This window comes from Cannabis sativa, chromosome X (genome assembly GCF_029168945.1).
Source record: "Cannabis sativa cultivar Pink pepper isolate KNU-18-1 chromosome X, ASM2916894v1, whole genome shotgun sequence".
Taxonomy (NCBI): Eukaryota; Viridiplantae; Streptophyta; class Magnoliopsida; order Rosales; family Cannabaceae; genus Cannabis; species Cannabis sativa.
In genome coordinates this window covers 80,356,833-80,381,212 of record NC_083610.1, presented here as the reverse complement: position 1 = coordinate 80,381,212, position 24,380 = coordinate 80,356,833, and the positions used below count along the sequence as shown (strand labels likewise).

General features: G+C 34.1%; 3 protein-coding genes across 4 annotated transcripts; 1 reads left to right on the top strand and 2 right to left on the bottom strand.

The window, feature by feature from the left end:
- The first annotated feature begins 364 nt into the window (after positions 1-364).
- On the top strand, positions 365-6,787 carry LOC115699522 (DNA-directed RNA polymerases IV and V subunit 2). Of its 2 annotated transcripts, none has more exons than XM_030626984.2 (8): positions 365-489; positions 1,198-1,701; positions 2,334-2,546; positions 2,872-3,749; positions 3,952-4,243; positions 4,579-5,502; positions 5,620-5,897; positions 6,088-6,787. In XM_030626984.2, exons 2-8 carry the CDS (start codon positions 1,210-1,212, stop codon positions 6,587-6,589), a joined length of 3,579 nt encoding a protein of 1,192 aa, XP_030482844.1. In that variant the 5' UTR covers positions 365-489; positions 1,198-1,209; the 3' UTR covers positions 6,590-6,787. The 2 variants fall into 2 exon arrangements, with proteins under 2 accessions (XP_030482844.1, XP_030482853.1); XM_030626993.2 differs by having other exon boundaries at positions 443-598.
- A 980-nt stretch (positions 6,788-7,767) lies between these two features.
- On the bottom strand, positions 7,768-11,758 carry LOC115699539 (uncharacterized). Its single transcript, XM_030627010.2, has 7 exons — positions 11,455-11,758; positions 11,139-11,343; positions 10,848-11,049; positions 9,708-9,901; positions 9,445-9,598; positions 8,602-8,766; positions 7,768-8,515 (listed from the first exon to the last, which is right to left on the bottom strand). Exons 1-7 carry the CDS (start codon positions 11,630-11,632, stop codon positions 8,057-8,059), a joined length of 1,557 nt encoding a protein of 518 aa, XP_030482870.1. The 5' UTR covers positions 11,633-11,758; the 3' UTR covers positions 7,768-8,056.
- Positions 11,759-12,429: 671 nt separating this feature from the next.
- Positions 12,430-13,813, bottom strand: LOC133032391 (uncharacterized). Its single transcript, XM_061106320.1, has 3 exons — positions 13,015-13,813; positions 12,743-12,924; positions 12,430-12,663 (listed from the first exon to the last, which is right to left on the bottom strand). The coding sequence occupies exons 1-3, from the start codon at positions 13,811-13,813 to the stop codon at positions 12,430-12,432; spliced, it is 1,215 nt and encodes a 404-aa protein (XP_060962303.1).
- Positions 13,814-24,380: the final 10,567 nt, after the last annotated feature.

Sequence of the window (24,380 nt, the reverse complement as noted above, 5' to 3'; positions counted from 1 at the left end):
TGTTTTCTGAAATCTGTTTTAAAAAAATAAGGCCAAACAAGCCAAATTGTTTTCAAAAAACAATTTTCTGTTTTAAAAAACAAAAAACAATTTTTAAGTTATGATGCCAAATATGGACTAAATTTTTCTTATTTTTATTTGGAGGGGTACAATTTAATAGTTGTCATGGATAAAGCTACTAATTTACAAAGATACGTCAATATGTAAATGAAATAATGAGGAAAAACCTAATAAAATGACTAAATTTTTGTAAATGTAAAAATTAAGGAGGAATTTTTAATAAATAGTATATTTTAAAAGATAAAATTAACATTATTGAAAATTTAGGGATTAAAATTGCTAATTATTTTTTTAATGAAGGAAGAATAATAAAATATTGATAAAGGTAAGTGAAATTGAAAAGAGCACAAAAAAGACGCCATTTTCAAGTTTCAACAGACCCCAGTCAAGTGGTGAGACTGAGAGAGTGTACTCGGTTCGGTAGCCTGAGTAAGACCCTTCAACTTCATCTTCGTCTTCATCTTCTCCTCTCTTGTTCTTCAAATTTGTTTTCGGTTAAGGGTTTTGCTTTTTTAACTCTCACACTCCCCCTTTTACCGTAAGTCTTTGTTATCTTTCTGATTCTCTCTAAAATATTCATGCATTTTCTTGTGTTTTCCGATGATCGGTGAGTTTTTGCTTAGAACAGTAAATCATTTTAATTTTAGCTTGCGCGATGTTGAATAGATGATTATTTATTATTTTCTCCGGAAAGGGTTTTTCTAGCTAAGACAAAGGTGAGACCTGAGAGGTGTACTAAGCTTAATTTTGATTTGTGTTTGTTGTTAGTAAGGAATGAATACCCAAAATACCAAAGTTTAAGGAAGATGGTAAAGGTTTTAGTTTTATTACAGTAAGGAAATGGGTATGCATGTTAGGAAAGGAAACACATTCATTCCTGAAGCTGTTATAATATTTATTTTTTTGCTATTGATTTGAAGGAAAGTACTCTGTGTAGTTGATTTAGTTTTGCTTTTCATGCAAAAAGGTTAGTTATGTTTTTGCATTGGTTTTAATAGTTTGTTTTCAGCTGATGAAAGGGTTAGGGTTTAGGGGTTTTGGGGTTTTCAGAATTGGTCTTATTTATGAAGGGTTTTAGGATTATTTCCCACCCAGATTCTTTCTTACTTGCTCGTTGTTTCTATTGTTTCTTTCCAGATTTAATCTCAAATGGGAGCGTCCTCGGATCCCAAGGAAGATATAGCTATGAGTAGCAAGGGAGATAAGTTTTCAAATACCACTGAAATGGATATAGATGATGATGATGATGATTTTGATGATGACAAGTGTATGGAACCAGCAAGCATAAAGCATCTGGGAGCTGGTTTTTTGCAGAAATTCTGCAAGGATGCTTCAGTAGCATTCTTCAAAGAGTATGGACTCATCAGTCACCAGATAAACTCGTACAACGATTTCATCAGAAATGGCGCAAAGAGGGTTTTTGAGTCGTTTGGCGAGCTTACAGTTGAGCCTGGCTATGACCCATCGAAAAAGACAGAGATTTGGCGATATGCTTCAGTGCGTTTTGGCGAGGTTAGACTTGTTCAGCCAACCTTTTGGGGTGGTTCTGCCAAAGATAAAGAGTACAATATGTTACCGAGGCACGCTCGACTACAGAACATGACTTACTCGTCAAGGATTTATGTGACAGTTAATATTGAGGTGAATATTTCGGAGCATCAAATGATATCTGAACATTTTATTAGTCTTGTCATTTATGTGACAATTAAACATTTTATGTGACAAAATATTCTATTTCTTTTGGGTTACTGATTCTCCACTTTTCTGATTTTAGTTTAATTGTTTGTACTTGTGCTGTTTTTTGATTATGTATGCATACATAGTATGTGTGAAGTGTTTTGTTAAAAGAAAATTGATTGTTCTGCACTGCCCCTGTAACTTTTAATTGACATGCTATACTATTATATGGTTATTGCCAATGCATGTATAGATTTGGGAATCATCTTAAGGTACATGTTTCTGTTTGGTATTATTGGAGGCCTTTTTGATATCTTCTATTGTTCAATACATTCTGTGCTCTCTTAAATTCGGAAGATTTTGATTCATTACGGTATTCGTGTTTGGAATCTATATAGTCTATACAGTGTAACTTATCTCACCGAAAATATGTGTCTGTGCATGTGTTTGTCATATGTAAAGAAATGGCATGTACATTATGTTCTATACTTAATATTGTTTTCTTCATATTGACCCATTTCTGTAGGTATTTATTTATTCAATATAAGGCTGCTTTTTTAAATATAGTATTATTATTAATTTGGTTTGTTCTTCAGGTGTATACTCAAGAAATGACTAGTAGTGACAAATTCAAAACTGGAAAGGCGCAATACCTTGACAAGAAGGTTGTAAGTTCGGAGTCTAAAGAGGTCATGATTGGAAAGATTCCGGTGATGGTAAAGTCTGACCTTTGTTGGATGAAGGAGGCAGAGAAAGATGACTGTGATTTTGATCGTGGAGGCTATTTTATAGTCAAGGGCGCAGAAAAGGTCAGCTTTAGAAATCACTAGTAATATCTCCTTTATGTGACATTTTATTTGTGATTGCCATTATACTATTATGTATTTTGTAGTGGTGCATTATCAAGTTCATTAGCCAAATGATTTGTCAATTGTAAATGATGAAAAGGTTGGTTACATAATTATCTACAGTGTGGACATATGATTTACAATCGGAAAAGGTTAATGTATGTATGAACATGTTTGAACTTTGAAGGATTGCCAAGATCTCTCTCTCTATTTATATATGTAACTTATTTTAGGTATTACTTTAATTAAGCACTGGGCTGTAACATCTCTATGTTGTTCATTGCAGACATTTATTGCTCAAGAGCAGATATGTAGGAAGAGACTTTGGATAAGTAGTCATCCTTTTCTGACAGTTGCATTCCAATCAGAAGTAAAGAGGAATAGGTTAATTATTAGGCTAGCGCCCAGCCAAGTTGAAGATGCTAAACCAGAGAAGGTCCTTACTGTTTACTTTTTGTCAACTGAGATTCCTGTATGGATTTTGTTCTTTGCCCTTGGCGTGTCATCCGACAGGGAAGTTGTGGATCTCATTGATTTTGCCACTGACGATGCTAGCATTTCCAATATACTCTTTGCATCAATTAGTACTGCTGACAAGGCATGTGATGGCTTTCGTAAATCCCAAGCAGCTCTCACTCACGTTGATAAACAGCTTAAGAAGACTTTGTTTCCTCCTAAAGAAAGCATTGAAGAATGCCTTAGTATGTATATGTTTCCAAATCTGAGAAGCACACAGCAAAAGGCTCGTTTTCTAGGTTATATGGTGAAGTGCCTTCTGCAGGCTGCTACTGGTCGTAGAAAATTGAATAACAAGGATGATTTTAGAAATAAGAGATTAGATTTAGCCGGTGAGTTGCTAGAGCGAGAGCTAAGGGCTCATGTTTCCCATGCACGGAAGCGCATGGCTAAGGCTTTGCAAAGGGACCTTTATGGAGAAAGGCCATTGCGGCCGATTGAATTCTATTTGGATGCCTCTATAGTCACAAATGGTTTATCGAGAGCTTTCTCAACTGGGGCATGGTGTCATCCTTTCAAGCGGACAGAAAGGATTTCAGGGGTAGTGGCAAATGTTGGCCGAACAAATCCACTGCAGACAATTGTAGATATGAGAAAAACACGCCAGCAAGTTCAGTACACTGGGAAGGTTGGAGATGCTAGATACCCGTGAGTTGCTTTGAACAAAATCAATTTTCTGTCCATTTTAGTACAATAATTTCTTAGAATTTGTATGGATGATCCTAGGATGATTGATGATTTCCTGATTAGCTCTATGATGCTTGCATCAGTAGTTATAAAATTTGTAATCATTGTTTTTTCTTATTTGCTGAAAGTTATAATCATAGTTATTGTAACATTTTGTGTGCAGGCATCCTTCCCACTGGGGGAAGGTTTGCTTTTTGGCTACCCCGGACGGTGAAAATTGTGGGCTTGTGAAAAATTTGGGTACAACTGGATTAGTAAGTTTAGAAGTAGCAGAATCCCTCGTTTCCAAGTTGTGCGATAGTGGCATGGAGAAATTGGTGAATGATACTTCGACACCACTTGATGGGAAAGATAAAGTATTTCTCAATGGGGATTGGGTAGGAGTTTGTGTCGATTCCCTTGCCTTCGTTTGGAGACTGAGGAAAATGCGGCGCAGAAAGGAATTGCCGCGCGAGGTTCTCTCTAATTTTCTCTACAGAAACTTTTTTTTCTTTCTTTCTCTTTTCAGGTTTATGTTATTTTGATTTTGGAACCATATTAATTTTCATGGTCTGTAGTTGAGGAGACTTTTGAAAGATGTAAACATCTTTCAAAATTTTATACGACAGAAGCACTAGTTCATTGAATTTATGAACTGCAATAGTAAAAATCTTAGAATTATTTAACAATGTGGAATTTCTGTTTTACGCAGTTCAAATATCTTTAGTTTCCTTTGCTTGACATTGATATGCTGTGATTTCTGCTGTTCCTTATATTTATTGATATGTTCTGTTTTGATTGTATCTTGTAGGTGGAAATTAAAAGAGACAAAACTCACGGGGAAGTTAATATATTTTCTGATGCTGGAAGAATTTTGCGTCCCCTTCTAGTTGTTGAGAATTTGGGTAAGCTTACACAATCTAAAGCTGGAAAATACACCTTCCGATCTCTTCTTGATAGGGGAATAGTTGAGTTTATTGGAGCTGAAGAAGAGGAGGATTGCCGAACTGCATGGGGTATCAAATTTCTTTTCATGGAAGATAAGGGAAAGCCTGTTGAATATACACACTGTGAACTGGACATGTCTTTTTTGTTGAGTGTAAGCTGTGGAATCATACCATTTGCAAATCATGACCATGCAAGGAGAGTCTTGTATCAGGCTCAGAAGCATTCTCAACAGGCTATTGGCTTTTCAACAACAAATCCTAATATCAGAGTAGATACTTTGTCTCACCAATTGCATTATCCCCAAAGGCCCCTCTTTCGAACAATAATCTCTGACTGTCTTGGAAAACCAGGTTATCCAAAGAATGAATGCTACAATGGCCAGAACGCCATTGTTGCTGTCAATGTTCACCTTGGCTACAACCAAGAAGATTCCTTGGTGATGAACCGAGCTTCTTTGGAGCGCGGTATGTTTCGATCTGAACACATTAGAAGCTATAAGGCTGAGGTTGACAATACGGAATCATTAGACAAAAAGATGAAGGCTGATGAATGCATCAATTTTGGAAAGATACCAAGTAAAATTGGTCGTGTGGATAGCTTAGATGATGATGGTTTTCCTTTTGTTGGTGCGAACCTACAGAGTGGTGATATAGTTATAGGTAGGTGTGCTGAATCTGGGGTTGATCATAGTATTAAACTGAAGCACACTGAAAAGGGGATGGTTCAGAAGGTCGTACTCTCCTCTAATGATGCTGGAAAAAACTTTGCTGTGGTCTCTCTCAGACAGGTATTTTACATTCTATGCATATTTTTATTTGCATAATTTAGTAGGGCCTCTCTATGTTTTAGGGTACTTGCATGACAGTTCTTTTCATGTTTTACATCCTCCAAATTCTTGTTGCAGGTTCGTACGCCAATTCTTGGAGACAAATTCTCGAGCATGCACGGACAGAAGGGTGTTTTGGGCTTTTTGGAATCCCAAGAAAACTTCCCTTTTACGATTCAAGGAATAGTTCCAGACGTTGTCATCAATCCACATGCATTTCCATCGCGACAAACTCCAGGTCAACTTCTGGAGGCTGCTTTAGGAAAAGGGATTGCTTTAGCAAAGGGGATCCCAGTGAGACATGCCACCCCTTTCTCCACTCCCTCGGTTGATGCTATCACAGAACAGCTGCACAGGTAGCTTTGTTATACAACATATACCAAGTTTCATGTTGCTTCTATACGTACACACAATTCTAGTCTTTATGTTCTTTATTTATTAAAAATTGATTTAAGTGAGATTTATTTTGAGAGAATCTACATATTTCCAATTTTTCTTAAATAGTATGAAGTGATTTCAAGTAAAATTTGTATTTATGTGTCATAGGGCTGGATTTTCAAGATGGGGGAATGAGAGAGTATACAATGGCCGAACAGGTGAGATGGTTCGTTCGCTTATCTTTATGGGGCCAACTTTCTACCAGCGTCTGGTTCACATGGCTGAAGATAAAGTAAAATTCCGAAACACTGGCCCTGTCCACCCTCTAACTCGTCAGCCAGTGGCTGATCGTAAGCGATTTGGTGGGGTCAAGTTTGGGGAGATGGAGCGAGACTGCCTGCTAGCCCATGGTGCATCAGCAAACTTGCATGAACGACTCTTTACTCTGAGTGACTCTTCCCAAATGCATATTTGCCAAAAATGCCAAAATATTGCTTACATTATCCAACGTGCGTTGGCTGGTGGCAGGAAGGTCAGGGGTCCGTATTGTAGGATATGCGAGTCAGCTGACGACATTGTTAAGGTCGATGTGCCTTATGGGGCCAAGTTGTTGAGCCAGGAACTCTTCAGCATGGGGATTGCATTAAAGTTTGAAACCCAGATTTGCTGAATAGAAATAGTTTCAAAGATGTTTTGTTTGGCGAGTCAATTACTCTTTCTTTATCACTGTCTGCATCTGTTTTGGCATCATTTTGAAGTTTAGAACCTGTTTTTGCTGAGGCATCACTGAGGATTTCCTTAAAGGTGTTTATGTTTGTATGCGAATACTGATCACTAATTTTATGTTGTGCACTCCTTTCTATGAAAATGCATATGAGTAACTTAATTAGTATGTAATATATATATTTATATATTTATATATTTTTACATTATTATCTCTCTGCTCTAGAAAGAATCCGGAACCCCCTTCAGTTCAAACGCCTCTGCCTCAAGAGGAGAAGAAACACGAAACTTCGCAGTTAAACCTTCTACCAAATTATTATCTGAAAGCAATCGAATCCCTGACCGCAACATCCACAAACACAACAGAGATTCTTAAAACCTGAAAAATCATGCAAAGAGGACAAAATCTTCTTTTGAATCTTCCTTTCTTAAACTTCAACTTAAAAGAAAGGTGTTTTTTTTTTATCTATTTTTTTACTCCAACTTGTGTCTCATCCCTGGGAGACCTCTTGCAAAGTACAAAGACACACTCCCTTCTAATACTTACCTAGGTCAAAGATAACAATGCAAGCAGTACCATTCCAGTGTGTGTTTGTGTGCGCTCACTCAACTCTGACACTGCAATTCCACAGTGAAGACACCATTACTTTACTTTGTCCACTGTCATAGGAGGCATGGCCTTTTCTAGGTTAATCACAATCAACTCCGCCTAAGCTCTGCCCAAATTGTAACCATAAGAGAATTTTGACCTCCATTGCAAGTTCTTCACAGTGAATACATTGACTTGTGTACTAGACTTTATTAGAAGTCGAGAAACCATATAAAAAAAAATTCTTAAATGTCGTTTCTCTATTTTTTAGCTGACGAAAAACTGCGCCAACATAACAACAAAAGCTCATTTTTCATGTTATATGGTGAAGTGTCTTTTTTTGCTAGTTGCTACTGGTTGTAGAAAATGCAATAACAAGGGTGATATTTTAGAAATAAGAGATTATATTTTAGCTGGTAAATTGGTAGGGCAAGAGCTGCTAAGGGCTCATGATTCCCACGAAGGGAAGCATTGCACGCGTGCTCTTTTTTGTGTTTTGTTTTTATAAATGCGTGCAGCAAACATTTTGAAATATGTTTTCAGTACTGTAAAATATTTAGAATTTTTTAAAAATTTAGAGGAAGTCCACTATTACAACAATGAATATCGTCATAAAATATATAAGAATTAAAATATTCTACGATCATCGTATTAGAGACGACAATCTTTAGCACAGACTCCCTATATATATTATATATAACTTATAATTTGCTTAGATAAACTTTATTTAAAAGCTGTACTTTCCTTGAACTAATAATTGTACATAATTAGAAGTGGGCCAAGCAGAGGTGAAGTGCTGAAAAAGAAAGCTGGGATAGTAAGACATTAACTTGAACATGAAAGACCATCTTCCAACTCTTCAATAGGAATTGCATATGGGGAATTCCAATCAGCATCAAAGATATGTTGTAATTGAGAAACAAGGGCAGTGTTATTAGTGCCAAAGCTCACTCCTGCAGTTGTGTAAAAATAATCCCACACTAGATTGCTTGTTCCGATATGAGCTCGTACATCACTTACAGCATACTTTCCATGGTTCACCCTGGTATAACCAGGGTAAACATTTCCAGTCTTTTTCCCATGACTAATGGCTGGTCCTGTCAAGTTGAAACCAGGAACCATGTAGTATTTGATCTCAACTTTCCCATGACATTTATTGTATTTTGATGAAGAACATAGTACATTGGAGTAGAGGAGTGACTTGAGATATTGGTCTGTGTTGTTGATGAAATGATCCCAGTATGCCACCAATATCTTCACTTTTGCTTGCTTTGAGAACACAACCTGTCAACCATTATAGATATAAACAAAACAAAACTATGGTGAGATCATGAGAGGAGTAGACAGAATATACACTAGTGGAATTTTACCTCAGATACTGCAGAGGAAAGAGATGACCAGTAAACTGTTTGCTTTGTATATTGAGATTGGCCAAGCCAATCCATGGTACTTATCCTCAAAGTGGCTCTGTTACTAACAGATTTGATAGTTTCTAACCATGCCTGCTCATCAGCCTGGTACCTGCCAAATGATACCTGCTATTCGAAAATAGTATAAAATTAAAAACACTCCAAATACAGTTGAATATTTACTTGGAACTTTTCAGAATTTTGGAAGTTACTCATTTTGTTAATTGACTTGTAAGACTAGTGTTTTATTTTTCAAGCATAAATTATAAGTTTTGTTTCTACATGGAAAAAAATAGAATTTTTTCCCAACTTATTTTTCTGTTGTAAAAATTCTTTCATTATCAAAATCGTTGCAAATATCTCCTCTTATTAAATTCTGCTAATTTTGTGAAGTAGCACTAATGTGTTGTTAATCTGAGAGTGCAGATAAATACTAAATGCATAAATAGCAGTATAATAATAACTTATTGGAATATGTATATATATTTTTAGAGCTAATGTTTGCATGCTTAACTATCAATAAACTGAATTTCAGGTAGTTTAAAGTTGTTAAATAGACTCTCGTACTGCAACGACCACATAAACAAATCGTTTTAAAAAATGAGCAGAATGAATCTGAAGGGAGATATTTGCAACAATTTAAGGGTCAAAACTTTACCAGGGTCATAGTTCAGAGAAAAAGAAATCTTATTTATTCAAAAAAAGAAAAAAAAAGGATAAATTTTCCAATCTTAATGAAAAGTACAACATGAAAATATTTAACTTTATGTATATCAAATAATATTTAGATATTTGCTTTATTACCTCTGGAGGGGAGAAAGAGAGATAGCTGGACTGAAGCTCAGAAGTTGAATAGTTATTTCCAGGAGTTTGAATTGGTAATTTAAACAAGACAGGATCTGATATGATGGGATATCCCACTACATGAGGAATTTTCACAACTGGTGGAAAAGGTTCCCTGCCACACAACACAACAAATTCAATCCAAAACATTACTAAGCTTTTGACAATCATAAGGGGTTACTAATTTTCCATTTAAATTTTCAAAACAGTTAATACACACCCACCTACACCTGCTGTCTGTTTCGATGAAATGTGACCAACAAGGCACTTTTCGGTTAATCTGCCACTGTTGATCCGATATGGTTCTGGTAAGATGTGAAGAATTGAGAGCTGAAAGTGTCCATAGGTTGTTAAAATAGGCTTCTACCTTTTTGGCTATTCTTGAACAGCCAACAAGATAAATTCCAACTTCTTTCACCTATTATTGATGTTCAACATGGTTTAGCTAAAATCCAACATCTAGACAAACAGTTAGACGAAGTTTCCTATAAATTCAGTATCAATTATAACAAAAGGTCAAATTAGAGAAACAGTGCAGGCTAATATTAAACTTTTTACACAAAAAGGACTGACCTTCATTTTGTCATGAAGTCTCAACTTGGAATGAGAATCTATCAATTGTTAGTACAGAAACTACAGATTAAAGTCATTCGAATTCGCTGACAGCTCAATTCCACAATACTCGTTTTCTTTAGGCTAATTAGCGTTTTTCTTCTCCGAATTTTTAAAGTTGTTAAATACTCTCTCCAAAATTATTGAGATTGTTAAATTCAAGCACATCCGTTCGATTTTACTAATGGGTGCCTGACGTAGACAGAATTTTCGAGGGACACGATTGGGTACATAGACAAGCGTCACGTTAGTAAAATTGAACGTAATTGTACTAAAATCCTTGAATCGAACAATTTCAATAGTTTCGAGAGGCACAATTTGGTACATGTCAAAGTTCGGGGGAGAAAAGAAAAACCCAATTCGCCTTTTCTTTAAAGACAACAAATGGACATTCTGCTATAAAGGAAGCTTGCATAAGAAGCTTTTTTTTTTTGGACCAAATAAACTTATAGAACTACTCGAGCCATGTTAGAAGAAAAACACATGTAATAATCAATTTGAACTTGAAAGAGTGCAAATAATGAGTCCCTATCTATCTTGCTAAATTATTGTATCAACTGTAGTAATACAAAATCCACAGACACACGTTATTTGAATTCAGGGAGCCACCCAATTCAAAAATACTCCTTTTCATTCAAGACAAAATAAAATGGTTATTTTCAAACCAAGTGATCTTAATTGAAAGGTGCAAAATCAATAATAACCTATTCATTAAATGACGGGTTATGACAAATTAAGCAAGTTTTGTATACCTGAGTTAAAGATTTCCAGTCATTATTTGCAGATCCAATATAAACATCTCGACGATCTGAAATCCATACTTTAGCATGAACTATACCTGAACCCCACCATTGATCAAGTAATAAAGTTACAGTCTTTACGTTTGGTCTTCCTGAAGCAAGCTCCGTTGGTTCTTTGGTAAACTCAGGATATACTCCCGAGTGAGATAGTAACCTAATAAAATATCAAATTAACATTAATTATTAATTACTTAATTAATTAATTAATCAATAATTAATTACACTCACATTCACATCACATACCTGATACTAACATTTCTATTAGCAGCTTTATCTAAAGCTTTATAAACATCAGCACCTTGCTTAGCACCAAATCTCTGTAAATCCTTTTTGGAGTATCCATAATCCCCTGACTTAGGATTTTTAGGAGAAGCAATCAGCTGCCAATACTGTGCGATTATGTCCAATCGATGAGTTGAATTCCCAGCAAGCCATTGGAATACGTCTCCTAATCCATCCATAAACCAGACCATATATATATATAAATATTAAAGCAATGAACTTTTTAATTTCTTATTAAGTTTCTCGGGAAACAAACAAGGAAAAATAGGATCTTTACCAGTAGAGAGGACTCCAGGTACACGATGGAGGTGTGGCATATCGGTTGGGATTGACTGGACGAGCCAGGCTTTGCAATGGGGTGAACATTCGGAGAGAGAAAGATTGGTTACAAGAAGAAAGAGAAGGAAGAGGAGTCCTTCTCTTGTAATTGTAGTTGTAGTGGTGAAAGCTCTCATTTTTCTGGCTCTGCAACTGTAACTACCATGAGATGAGAGTTAAAGTCAAACGAGGAAGAAGAGGGAAACTGACATTGGAATCTCCAATATAGAAATTGAAGATCCCAATTTGTTTATTAATATCAATTTCATTAGAACCATGCAAAATTTTTTTTTAAGTAAAATTACAATACCATACAACTTTTATCAATATATTTACAAAAATAGGCTGATATTGCTGAGGTGGAATAATACCAAATTTTGTGTTCCAACAAAATACCAATTTAAAAAAAAAAAAAAATTCTTTTGGATTTTCATATTGTTGAGGTGGACTAATGTCCTTTCTTTAATTCTGTTTTATTTTTCTTTGATCTTGAATCTCTCATTTTGAGTTGTTGTGTCACCTGGTTTTGGAATAAAGATTCTCAGCCATTAAAGGCTGTTGTATCACCTTGGATTAGGTAGCAAAGACACATTGTCTTTTGTCTAATGAACCAAGTAAAATTTGGTGTGTTTACTTTGATGCATTAGATTTTATTTCTCATCTGTTTTAGGATTTTTTTTAGGCTGCTCCATTGCCTTGTTTCAATATTACCATACTTCAGTCTAATAATAAGAAAAATAAATAGAACTATAGTCATCATCATGTTCATGGATAATTAATTACATTCATATTAATTAGCACTATAGTAATTAAACCATGTGATTAAGCAAAACAAACATGGTTTGATGAAGCATTATAGAACACCCAATGTCATTTGTGTTCTGTTTTTCTAATAAAAGCATTAAGCAATGTCACTCAGCACAACCTAGCTATATCAATATTTCTGAGGATACTTGATTTTAATCCGTTGGCTAACGTTTGAATGGTGGCCTTTTCTTTTTCTGGAGGGTTCATCATGGTTATATAGTTTAAGCTTCCCTTCCAAACGGATAAGGCGCTCACCCAGTTGGTAGAATTCGAGTCTTGGGAAAACTGATTGGAGATTGCAATTTTGAACACACTTCTTCACTACTTTCAATAGAGCTATTTCTTTCTTAGTGGCTTTAATCTGTCATACATACAAAGAAAAAGAATGGATATATAATAAGAAACTATATTTGTAACAGACTAAGTTTCATCATATATACCTTGTCTTTGTTTGATCTCTCTCCTCCACAAACAATGGAGGTTTGATTCTCAGCATGGTTGATGTAATCAAGCAGTAGTGGCATGGGCGAAAACTTGTGAGTTAATTTGAGTTCACAAATGAGAGTAACAGCATGAATAACCTCCTCTATTTCAATGAGGTTTTGAATAGTTACTTCCACATCTGAAGAGACCAACAAACAATGATAATTAGACTCTTCATTAAGTTAGGCAGCAAATACTCAATAACTAGTACAAACAACACACAATTTACCTTGTTCTTCAATCCTTACAAACATATTGTTTTTGTGTTTGTCTTTCTCAGCCAACCATGCTGATTTTTCTAACTCCAACTGTTGCAGATTTTGTTTAAATTCATCAACTTTTTTGTCAAATTCCAACTCTTTTTGTTGGTGTTTACTCATTTGTTCTTGTAAATATTTTTGGGCAGAAGATACACTCTTCACTTTCAACTCTGCCTCTTTAAAGATATCTTTGACATGTATCTCCAACAATTCAAGCTCTTCCAATTTAGACCACATTTCTTCTTCCTTCAATTTCACAAAACTTTCCATATCCACCTTTGATTTCTTGATTGAGGCAATATTGCTCTCTTTGCATACTTTAACATACTCAACTTCTTTCTTTTCCAATTCAAGTTGACAAGAGCATTCCTTTACAGACTTTCGAATCGCCTCGAGTCTTTCCTCTTCTTGTTTGGTTTTACTTGCAACAACTTCAAACTCCTCTTTTTTCAAATTTAATTCCTTCAAGCAGTTTTCATAACATCTTTGCACCTTATCCAATTGGCTTTCTTTCAACTCAGTAATTCTTGCATACTCAGTGTTAAAATGGAGTACTCCATCTTTCATATGCTTCTCTTTGATGACCAATTCTTTCTCACGTTGCACAATCTCATTAAAGATGGAGTGTAGCAAACTTTGATTTGTATCAAAGTCATTCCTCAATTTATTCAATGCTGAAATAAGTTGATATTGTAACTCGTCAACTGTGTTTCCGATAATACCCCGCTGCAGCTCAAAGGATCTTAAATATTGTGCTAACTTCTCCATTTGAAAGAGGCACAGAAAATATTCCTACAAGTATGAGAAATCTAGATAGGTATAGGTTAGCTTGAACAACTCTTGTTGTGCCATTCAACACATTTTAAATGCAAGATAAACTAAGTAGAAGACAATGGATATAGTAAGTCTAAACCTAGAAAAGGCACCAAATTATGCGTAGTGGCAAGTAAAAGAGATATTTTCGGCGTTTGTGGATCACTCAACTAAATGCAGTAATACGAGACTATAAGGTATACTACAGGAAAGTAGATTTTCATACACAATCTTACAAAAAGCAGTTGTTTCTTAATTGTAAAATACTTGCACAAATAGCTACAATAAATAGGAATTGTCTATATGATTTTCATTGAGATATTAAAAGAATGAAATTTTTTAGCTCGATAGAAAAAAAAATGTGTTTTCTAAGAATTCTGTAAAATAGAAATTGAGAATGAAGTAAATCTTTTTTTTTTTTTTTCTATAAGGATCATCTAGAAAGCAGGTTGTTTTAAGGCCCCGAATTTCTTGTTTCAGAGGGCGAATTCATCAAAGTGGATCAATCATTAACGGGTAATCCTAATTCTAATGTGAGTGGATTTAATCAAAGGATATACACAAACAAATAAAGGTTATCATTATCATATCTTATAGTTGGTATGTATCTCCTTCCTAACTTTCCAAATTATATGAGAAATGGATTTTGATTAGGAAAAAAAAAGTAAAAAAAGAATATTCACTCTCATCAACTTCTTTAAAACCTCATTCTCTATTTTTTTCTTAACATCACACCATACATCAAATTCTTTATTTCTTTTTCTATCATTTAAATATAATATTTTAAACTTTTTTTTATTATTTTAAATAATAATAAAGAAGCAAAAGAAAAAAAAAAATGAATTAAATTTAATTATTTTATTAAAAAAAGAGAGAGAAAATAATAAAATATGTTTGAAGAAGTTCATCCTTTCTCTGCATGTAGAGAAGGGTTTGAAGCATCTTTAAAATGAAGAAGGTTATGAAGGAGATGATGAGTGCTATTTTGAACCTTTTAGCTTTTTTTTTTTCTTTTCTTTTTTACATATTAACTATTTTGAAAGTTGCTAATGAGGATACTCTAAGTGTTCTTCATAAAAAAATAATAAAAAAAAATTATATTTTTTCATAAAGCACAAAAATGACTAACAAATCCACAACAATGAAAATATATATATTTTTTTTTCATTCTCTATTTTTCTCTCACCACCAAAAATTATACAATCCATTTTTTTAAAAATAAATAAAGAAAACCACCTCCCCAAATCTTCTAAACAACCCACAATAATCTTGATCCTAACTTCCTCTCTCTTTTTTTACAATCCTACATAGACACTCTTCATGTGCCACTAGAAAAATGATTCATTTCACTCTCTACTTTCCCAAAACTTTTTTCAAATAGTGCAGGAAAAAAGAAAATACAAAAAAGGTTTGAACTTTAACAATACTCTAAACTAAGACAAATGTTCACCAAAGCAGATTACCTCCAAAATATATATATAAAAAAAAAGTCTTTAAAAGAAATAAACCATTACCTTTTAAAGCACAATATGAACTTTCTCTGCTAAGTTAAGGAGTGTGAAGAAGATGAGAGAAAAGTGGTTATTATTTGTATACAAGGGGAATGTATTATGATAAATGTTAATTACAACCTCCTATTCAACAACCTATTAGTCAATCTTCACGTTTGAAATCACATGGCGAAATATTTTTTTTTCAAATTTTTTTTATAGCGGTATTCGTTATAGTTACGGTATTATCCATGTAAATTTTTGAAAAATTCCGAATAGTTTACATTACCAAAATAGAGTTTCTAATATTCCAATTTACCACGCGCGTTCAAAAAATTTTAAACGTATTTTCGGCGCTGTAAACTACTCGAAATTTTTCAAAAATTTACAGAAATGATGTTGTAAGCATAACGAACACTCCTGTGTAAAAAAATTGAAAAAAAATATTTCGACATGTATTTTCGGGCGTGGACATTGACTAAGAGATTGTAACAGGAGGTTGACGGTAGCACTACTCGTGCATTATTTATAGGATTGTTATATTAAAAATGTAAATACTATGGTTAATCTACTATAATAAGTTACTAAGAGACTCAAAATAATTATAATTAATTATATAATTAAAATAAATTAATTTTTTAATTAAAATATTTAATAAAACATTTTTAAAACTAATGTTTATAAATATTTTTTATTTATAAATAAATAAATAAAAATAAAATTAATATCATATTATAAAATAATTTATTAATTATTTTTATTTAAATTTAAATTAATTACAATTATTTAATAATAATCAAACAACTAAAATAAATACAACCACCACAATTACATATTTGTAATCATTCAAATCTCTTCTATTATCTATAATATAATGTATTTGGTTAAAAAACACAACTTTCCCTAACCTAACACAAAGGGCCCGTTTGGTACGCAGGACTGGATTGGATTAGACAGGTTAATTTGTCCAATCCAGTGTTTGGGCATGTTAGAAATCTGGATAACTAATCCAGTTAACCTCATCTGTCTGGGATTATTTATCCCATCCAGCAGGGTGGGATAAATAATCCCATGCAGGTGAGATTTTTTTTTTATCGTTTTTTTAATTTAAATTTTATTAATATATTTTAAATTTAATAAGAATTTAAAGGAAATAATTATCGCACATTTATTTATACATTTTTTATCAAAAATTTATTCATTAAAATTAGTAAAAATGTATAATTTTGAATTATTATAGATAAGTTTTTAAAATTTAGAATATTATTAATTAAATAATAGTTACTTAAATTGATTCTAAGAAAAAAATATGACAATAAAATTATATATTATTTTTAAATTACTAAAAAATTTATATAAATATTTTAAAAAATTAATATTTATATTAAATTAGTGATTAAATTAGTGTTTAAGATAAACAATTAAATATTATTCAAATATTTTTATTTTACTATTTTAATTATTTATTAAATAAAAAATATGACAAAATATTTTATTATATATTTATGATATATTTTTAATTATATATGATATATTATTTTTTTTGCTACGAATTATTTATTTATATTTATTTATTATTATATATTTTAATTTTAATTTATTATTATATATTTTTATTTAATTTAAGTTTTTTTTCCTAAAAGGAAATAAATAAAATAGTCCAGTCCATTCTTAAACCAAACACAGGATTACTTTCAGCATAATCCAATCTTGTCCAGTCCAGTCCAATCCTGCGTACCAAACGGGCCCAAAGAGATCAATAATGAAAGATAGAATGAATTTTGTAAATTTTTGTAAATAAAATCTTTTTCTCATTTCTTCACTTTTATTCACTATAGTCTCTATATATATAGGGCAATTATACGCTAGGGGTAGGAGATCTCTTTTCAGAATTCATTGTACTACAGTTGCAGTTCTGATGGGACAAGTAATTAGAGCTCTTCTCTGTTATTCTTTTCAATTTCAAACTTTTAAAGAAATAAATAAATTTTAATTAATATGATCATATCATATGTTTTTAAACTATATGATCATATCATATCAGATCATATGTTTTCTATTGGGGATAATTTTTTTTAAAAAAAAACACAAAAATATGGATAAAATTACAAAAAATACGGTTTGTACGAAATTTTTAATATTTTTATGATTTTTTAAATTTTATTTACATAAAATATGATTTTTTGATATATTTTTATGTTGTACTCTTGATATTTTGTTGTTGATTTTTTGTTATATATATTTGATGTTATTTTGTTATCATTTGATGTTATTTTCTTGTTACTTTTATATTATATTCTTATGTTTTTACAAATACCATAAAAATATAAAAAAAAAAATTAAACGTAAAAGTGAAAATTTTTACAAACTTTATGTAATTATTCTTTTTATATTTTAATATTTTGTTAATTAATATAAAATTTTAGATTGGCTATATATATAATTAGCATTTTATTTTAATCTTCATCTACTATTTCTTTTTTATAATATCTTATTTTGTTCTTTTTTTAAATTTTTTCAATGGTGCAAAGTGCAAACTCAAAGTGGTCTCCTGAGTTCAATGAAATTGACTATAATGAAGAGAATATCTTATTGCCGGCCGGTGAGTGTGAAGAAAGTTAAGATCAAAAAAAAAAAAAAAAGTAGAAAGCAGCCAAACCGTAAAAGACCCGCTAAAAAAATCTACCTACACTCATATGTAGATGAAGTTTCCAATTCAAATTTTCGTGGAAGAATTATTCAAACTCCATTTAAAAAAGTCTTTTATTTTAGTCTTTTTTTCTTATGTTTTTTTATAGTGTTTCTTAATATGATGTGATTGTGTATATTATTGTAATGTTTTTTTAATTATTATTTGTTAGATTTTAGTGTTTGCTTTTTATTTTTTTAAACTAGACACAAATAAAAATATAGGAAATAGGAGAGAAGAAAACTAGATGGAGGATTGTCACGGATCGCCCACGCTCGCTCCAAGAACCTTCTTATATTTTTAGGGTTCCATCCTAACTCCACTAAAATTTGTGACCCCCGGCCTTTCATTAAAATAGAGTTTTTCAACCTAAAATTGAAAAAAGACAAAGTTGCCCATGTCGCGTACAAAGTTGTGGTCGCGACCACAGATAGTTATCATGACTATTGTGGATATTGTCCCACATAGAATAAATGGTAAAGAATTGAGCCATATATAAGAACATGGGCTACTCCACTCATTGCCAATTGGTTTTGAGATGGAACCCCATGATTCTCAACATGGTATTAGAGCCATAAGAATATTGTGGACATTGTCCCACATAGAATAAATGGTAGAGAATTGAGTCATATATAAGAACATGGACTACTCCACTCATTGCCAATTGGTTTTGAGATGGAACCCCATGATTCTCAACAATGACCACTGTAGAAAAGTAAAATAAAATCAAATGACCACTTTAGAAAAGTAAAATAAAATCATTCTACCCACTTTCAAAATGAGTTGATTCAAGATGTGTTTGAAAGATGAAAAAGAGATCTAATACTTTTATGTTTTGACTTTTTCCAAATTCTGAGCAGAATATAGTCTAATTTAAGCTTGAAGTTTTATTTTTATTTTCTTGAAAAAAATTTCTCTATTTTATAGATCATTGTTTTCCAAATTTTGATTAATTTGTAGATTCCAAGTATCGAAACCTAAAACCAAAATAAACAAGCGTAATTATATTCCAAAAATAATAACAAAGAAGAAAAAAACTATAAAAAAAACCCGAAACTTAGACTAAAAATAACCTAATACTTGACAACTTGAGCCAAAGTGAAAGTGTCGTGCTGCGGCAAACTGCCCACTTCTCTGAAGTTAGCTCACACACACTACTTGCCACTTGGTCCAAAAGCTTCACAGCAAAAGGTGCCAGATCTTTCCCCACCTTAGGCACCATCCGCTTGCCATGAGCTTCTGTATCAATCACTGGGCCAGGGGCAAAAGTTCAAATTCCTTCAGTAATCTTTCTCCTGTTTTATACCCAAACTAAACTTATCCAACAACTCATAATATAAAACTAAACAAAATACACAAAATCACCATGGAAGAATCAAGCTTTGAGCTCAAAAGCTCTAACTTCAATCTCTAAAAACAACACATCAGCCGAATAATAATAATAATGAAAACAAACAGCAGAAAGTAACATATTCATGTTAGTATTATAGTAAACAATGTCATTAAGCAACACAGATAGACATAACATTTGTGTTCTATATCTCTAATCTTGAAAGATTTAAGCAGAGGAAGAAAAGAGAAGAACAGAGTTTGTTCTTGCAGAGAGAAAATGAAAAGAAGCTCAAATTTTATTAATGAACTAAAGGTGTTTATATACACCAAGCATTACAACAGAACCAAAACAAATACAACAGAATAATAACAAACAAAGCAAAGGAAAATAACAGAACTGTAACTAACCAACTGTCAAAACAGTTAGTTAGTTAACATCCCCCCTCAAACGAAAAGGGGAGGAAACAACTTTGAGTTTGGCTTTCAAGTAATGAAATCTGTCTTTGGGTAAAGTTTTGGTTAAAATATCAGCAACTTGATCGACTGAAGGAACATAGCGAACCGAGACTTCATGATTGAGAATTTGATCACGCACAAAGTGTTGATCAATCTCAATGTGCTTGCAACGAGCATGGAAGACCGGGTTTGCAGCAAGAGCAGCAGCCCCTTGGTTGTCCACCCAAATGATTGGAATATCAGCAAGAGTCACCTGCAACTCACTAAACAAAGACTGAAACCATTTAAGTTCAGCTGCTGTGTTAGCCAAGGCACGAAACTCAGATTCTGTAGAAGAACGAGCCACCACAGGCTGCTTCTTTGCAGACCAAGAGATGAGATTTGGCCCAAGAAAGACAGCATAGCCACCTGTAGACCGTCGGTCATCAAGGCAACTCGCCCAATCAGCATCAGAATAAGCTTCAATAGAAAGTCTTGTTGCTGGTGTAAGATGCAAACCATGAGAAATAGTGCCTTTTAAGTATCTCAGCAGCCTTTTACAAGCTTCCCAGTGAACAACCGTAGGAGCATGAATGAATTGAGATAGTTTGTTTATTATAAAAGCAACATCGGGCCGTGTAAGTGTCAAATACTGTAATGCACCAAGAGTACTACGGTATAGAGTTTTGTCCTCAAAAGGAAGGCCCTCGGTTAAAGCCAACTTGTGTGCACTACTAGTAGGACTCGAGCAAACCTTTGCACCATCTAAATGAACCTTAACAAGCAAATCAGTGATGTATTTGCTTTGAGATAGATACATTCCAGTTGAATCACGAAGAATTTCCACCCCTAGGAAGTAATGGACAGCCCCCATGTCCTTAAGAGAAAAGATTGCATTTAGATGAGTAATAAGTTGCTGAATAAGAGTAGCATTAGGCCCTGTGATGAGAATATCATCAACATAGACAAGTAGTATAATCTGAGTTGTGCCCGAGCCATAAAGAAACAAAGATGTGTCAGCCCTTGATGCCTTAAAACCCCAATTAAACAAAGTGGTTTTGAGTTTATCATTCCATGCCCGTGGTGCCTGCTTCAATCCATAGATTGCTTTATGCAATTTACACACATGATTAGGATAAATGGGATCTTCAAAACCTTTTGGCTGAGTCATATAGACTGTCTCACTAAGTTCTCCATATAAAAAAGCATTAGAAACATCAAGTTGTCGTACCTCCCATTGATGTGTGACTGCTAAAGTGAGAATCAATCGAACAGTAACTGGTTTCACTACCGGACTAAATGTGTCCTCAAAGTCAATTCCTGGCTGCTGTAAGTAACCACGGGCAACAAGCCTTGATTTGCATTTATCCAAAGTCCCATCTGCATTTAACTTCACACGATACACCCACTTGTTATCAATGAGAATCATATGAGGCTCATAAGGGACAAGAGTCCATGTACCTTGAGCTTTGAGAGCTCGAATTTCTGTAGACATAGAACCATTCCACACAGGATCTCGAAGAGCAGATCTCACAGATTTGGGCTCACGGGGAAGCAAATATTCAGGTAACCTGTGCTTAGTGGCAAGGTATGCTTTTGGCTTGTAAATGCCTCTCATAGATGAGGTAACCATAGAATGAGTACGAGGGACAGGGCCACTGTGAGATGCTGCACCAGAATGGTTGTCTGCGGTTGCTGGTGCACCAGTAGTAGCAGCAGAAGTTGCTGGTGCAGACACATTTTCACGAGCAGTAGAGTGAGCAAGTATACTTTCATGAGATGTAGGAGAAGATGCAGAGGGATTATCATCAGAAATAGCAGGTGCAAGAGTTGCACCAGTCCTAGAATGTGCAACAGCAGTATCAATAGTTGCATTTAAACCAGCAGCAGCAGTGTCAAGATTGGGCATTTCAGTTGGCTCAGAATCAGTAGCAGTGGGAACATGTTGAGAGCCAGTTGCAAATTGCATGATTGAGTAGAAAGGAGCTTCAGGAGGTTCATTTGATGAAGTAACAGCAGTCTTGAAGGCAGGAAAAGTAGATTCATCAAAGATAACATTTCGAGCAATAAAGATTCTTCCATCTGCATTTTCACACAAATAACCTTTGTGTTTTGGAGAGTATCCCAGAAAAATACACTCTTCAGACCTGTACTCAAGTTTGTGATGATTGTAGGGTCGCAAATGTGGATAACAAGCACAACCAAATGGTTTAAAAATACTATAGTCAGGTGACTCATTGAATAGACATTCATATGGACTAAGATTATCAAGAACAGGTGTAGGCATGCGATTAATAGAGTGTGTAGCACATTGAAAAGCATACCACCAATAAGAAAGATCAAGATTAGCTTGAGCTAGAAGGGTTAAACCTGTTTCAGTGATGTGTCTATGTTTTCTTTCAACCCTACCATTTTGAGCATGACTATGAGGACAAGGTTGTTTAAACACAATGCCTTGGTCACTTAGAAATTTTTCAAAAGGCCTATACTCCCCTCCCCCATCAGCTTGAACAGCTTTAATTGGTAAATTAAACTGTTTTTCAACAAGGCTTTTAAACTTAATAAAAGTTTCAAAAGCTTGAGATTTCATAGTGAGAGGAAAGATCCAAGAAAACCTACTATAATCATCAACAAAAACTATATAATATTTGTAGTTTTCTTTGGATGCAACATGAGAAGGCCCCCATAGATCCGTGTGAACTAAAGCAAGAGGTTGATTAGCTCTAGATTTGGATAAAGGGTACGGCAGTCTATGATTTTTTCCAAGTTGACAAGCCTTACAAAAGTCTAAATTTTTAAGAGAACATGGGATATTGGCTTTGTGCAAAATTTTGCTAAGAGTTTGGAAAGATGGATGACCAAGTTTCTTGTGCCAATTGTTAATATCATTGGTAGTGTGAGACAGTAAAACAGTAGGAGTAGGAATACAAGAGTAAGGAAAACTAGATTCTTTATTACTTTGTTGAGTACAAGAACTATCAACAGTAGTACAAGAGTGATTACAACACTTAGTTTGTTTGAAGAGAGAGGAAATGTCTGAAGTGGCAAGATGCACCTGCAGAGCAGTATTAGAAAGACTAGAGCTATCATCTCCAAAGTGATAAAGCCCATCTTTGAGTTTCCCTTTAAGCAAGACTGCCCCCGTTTCCTTGTCCTTAATAAAAACAAAAGTTTTATGAAATTCCAAGAAAACATCATTGTCATTAGTTAGTTTAGAAACACTAACTAAATTCTTAGTTATTGAGGGAATTTGCAAAACAGAATTAAGGTTTAAAGATTGAGAATTAGAGGAGAGAGAGGCTGTACCAATGTGAGAAATAAGCAATTTCTTACCATTAGCAACAGTGACTGTCTCATGGCCAGTGAAGGGAGTAGCTGACTCAAGATTGTCAAGAGACTGAGCAATATGATTGGTTGCACCCGAATCCACATACCATCCAACATCATCCCCAAAGTCAGGAACAGATTGAGCAACAAAGGCCTGAGGGTCATATTCGAAGCTTTGTTCAGTGAGATTGACCTGTGGCTGAGCAGCAGAGGCCTTAGGTGTAACCCAATTGCGATCAAAACGATAGTGGCATGTAACAGCAGTATGCCCAAATTTCATACAGACTTGGCACAAGGGTCTGTTATTATGGACAGGTCTGTTTCCATTAGCCCGATTGAAGAATCTTGAAGGATTTTCAGACATTTGACCCCGCACAGAACCATCTCTTGATGAACCATTAAAGGGCCTGTATGAACCATTTCTTGAACCCACTGTGAGATTGGCTGCCATTTTTGCAGAAAGATCCAGTGCAGAAGAATGCCTTTCAAGTCGAGACTCATGTGACATCAAGAGAGCTTGCACTTCTTCGAGGGAGAGAGTATCACTTCGAGAGGTGATGCTGGATACAACGGAGTCATACTCGGGACCAAGTCCATTGAGAAGATGTAACACAAGATCAAAGTCATAAACGGGATAACCAGCAATAGCCAAAGAATCACATATAGCTTTGATCTTATCTACATAATCTGAAATGGACATATTACCTTTCTGTAAATTGGTTAATTGACTCTTGAGTTGAAGAAGCCTTGCCTTAGATTGACTGGCAAATTTTTGTTCCAAAGCTTTCCAGACTGAATTCGAAGTAGTGTAAGAAGCCACAGTAGCCAAGATCCCTTCTGTCATCGACGATCTAAGCCAGGACAGCAGTAATTGATCTTTACGCCTCCATTGCACATACAGAGGATTCTCACGACCATTGATGAGTTTTTCCGGAGGAGCTTCATTGCTGAAAAGTAATTGATCAAGATCATGACCAATCACTGTAGGAACCACCTGGGATTTCCAGGAGAGAAAGTTTGTGCGATCTAGTTTCAAAGTAAGAGAAGCTGTTAAAGAATTCGAAAATGGATTCCATGGTGATGCCGTCGAGGAGTTCTGAGCTGGCACCACACCAGGATCGGAGCCTACCGCCTGAGACGAGTTGTCATCGGGGGAAGCCATTGACGCAAGTCAAGGGCTCTGATACCATGAAAGATTTAAGCAGAGGAAGAAAAGAGAAGAACAGAGTTTGTTCTTGCAGAGAGAAAA

What these genes read in the sequence shown, in the direction of transcription:
- LOC115699522 (XM_030626984.2), top strand. Translation starts at nt 1,210, where the DNA reads ATGGGAGCGTCCTCGGATCCCAAGGAAGATATAGCTATGAGTAGCAAG. An exon ending in ATGTGACAGTTAATATTGAG is followed by an intron (nt 1,702 to 2,333) that starts GTGAATATTTCG and finishes TTTGTTCTTCAG; the next exon opens with GTGTATACTCAAGAAATGAC. An exon ending in CTGTGGTCTCTCTCAGACAG is followed by an intron (nt 5,503 to 5,619) that starts GTATTTTACATT and finishes TTCTTGTTGCAG; the next exon opens with GTTCGTACGCCAATTCTTGG.
- LOC115699539 (XM_030627010.2), bottom strand. Translation starts at nt 11,632, where the DNA reads ATGAGAGCTTTCACCACTACAACTACAATTACAAGAGAAGGACTCCTC. An exon ending in AATAGAAATGTTAGTATCAG is followed by an intron (nt 11,050 to 11,138) that starts GTATGTGATGTG and finishes ATATTTTATTAG; the next exon opens with GTTACTATCTCACTCGGGAG. An exon ending in TCTCTTTCTCCCCTCCAGAG is followed by an intron (nt 8,767 to 9,444) that starts GTAATAAAGCAA and finishes TTCGAATAGCAG; the next exon opens with GTATCATTTGGCAGGTACCA.
- LOC133032391 (XM_061106320.1), bottom strand. Translation starts at nt 13,813, where the DNA reads ATGGAGAAGTTAGCACAATATTTAAGATCCTTTGAGCTGCAGCGGGGT. An exon ending in TGTAAGGATTGAAGAACAAG is followed by an intron (nt 12,925 to 13,014) that starts GTAAATTGTGTG and finishes TGGTCTCTTCAG; the next exon opens with ATGTGGAAGTAACTATTCAA. An exon ending in AGAGATCAAACAAAGACAAG is followed by an intron (nt 12,664 to 12,742) that starts GTATATATGATG and finishes TATGTATGACAG; the next exon opens with ATTAAAGCCACTAAGAAAGA.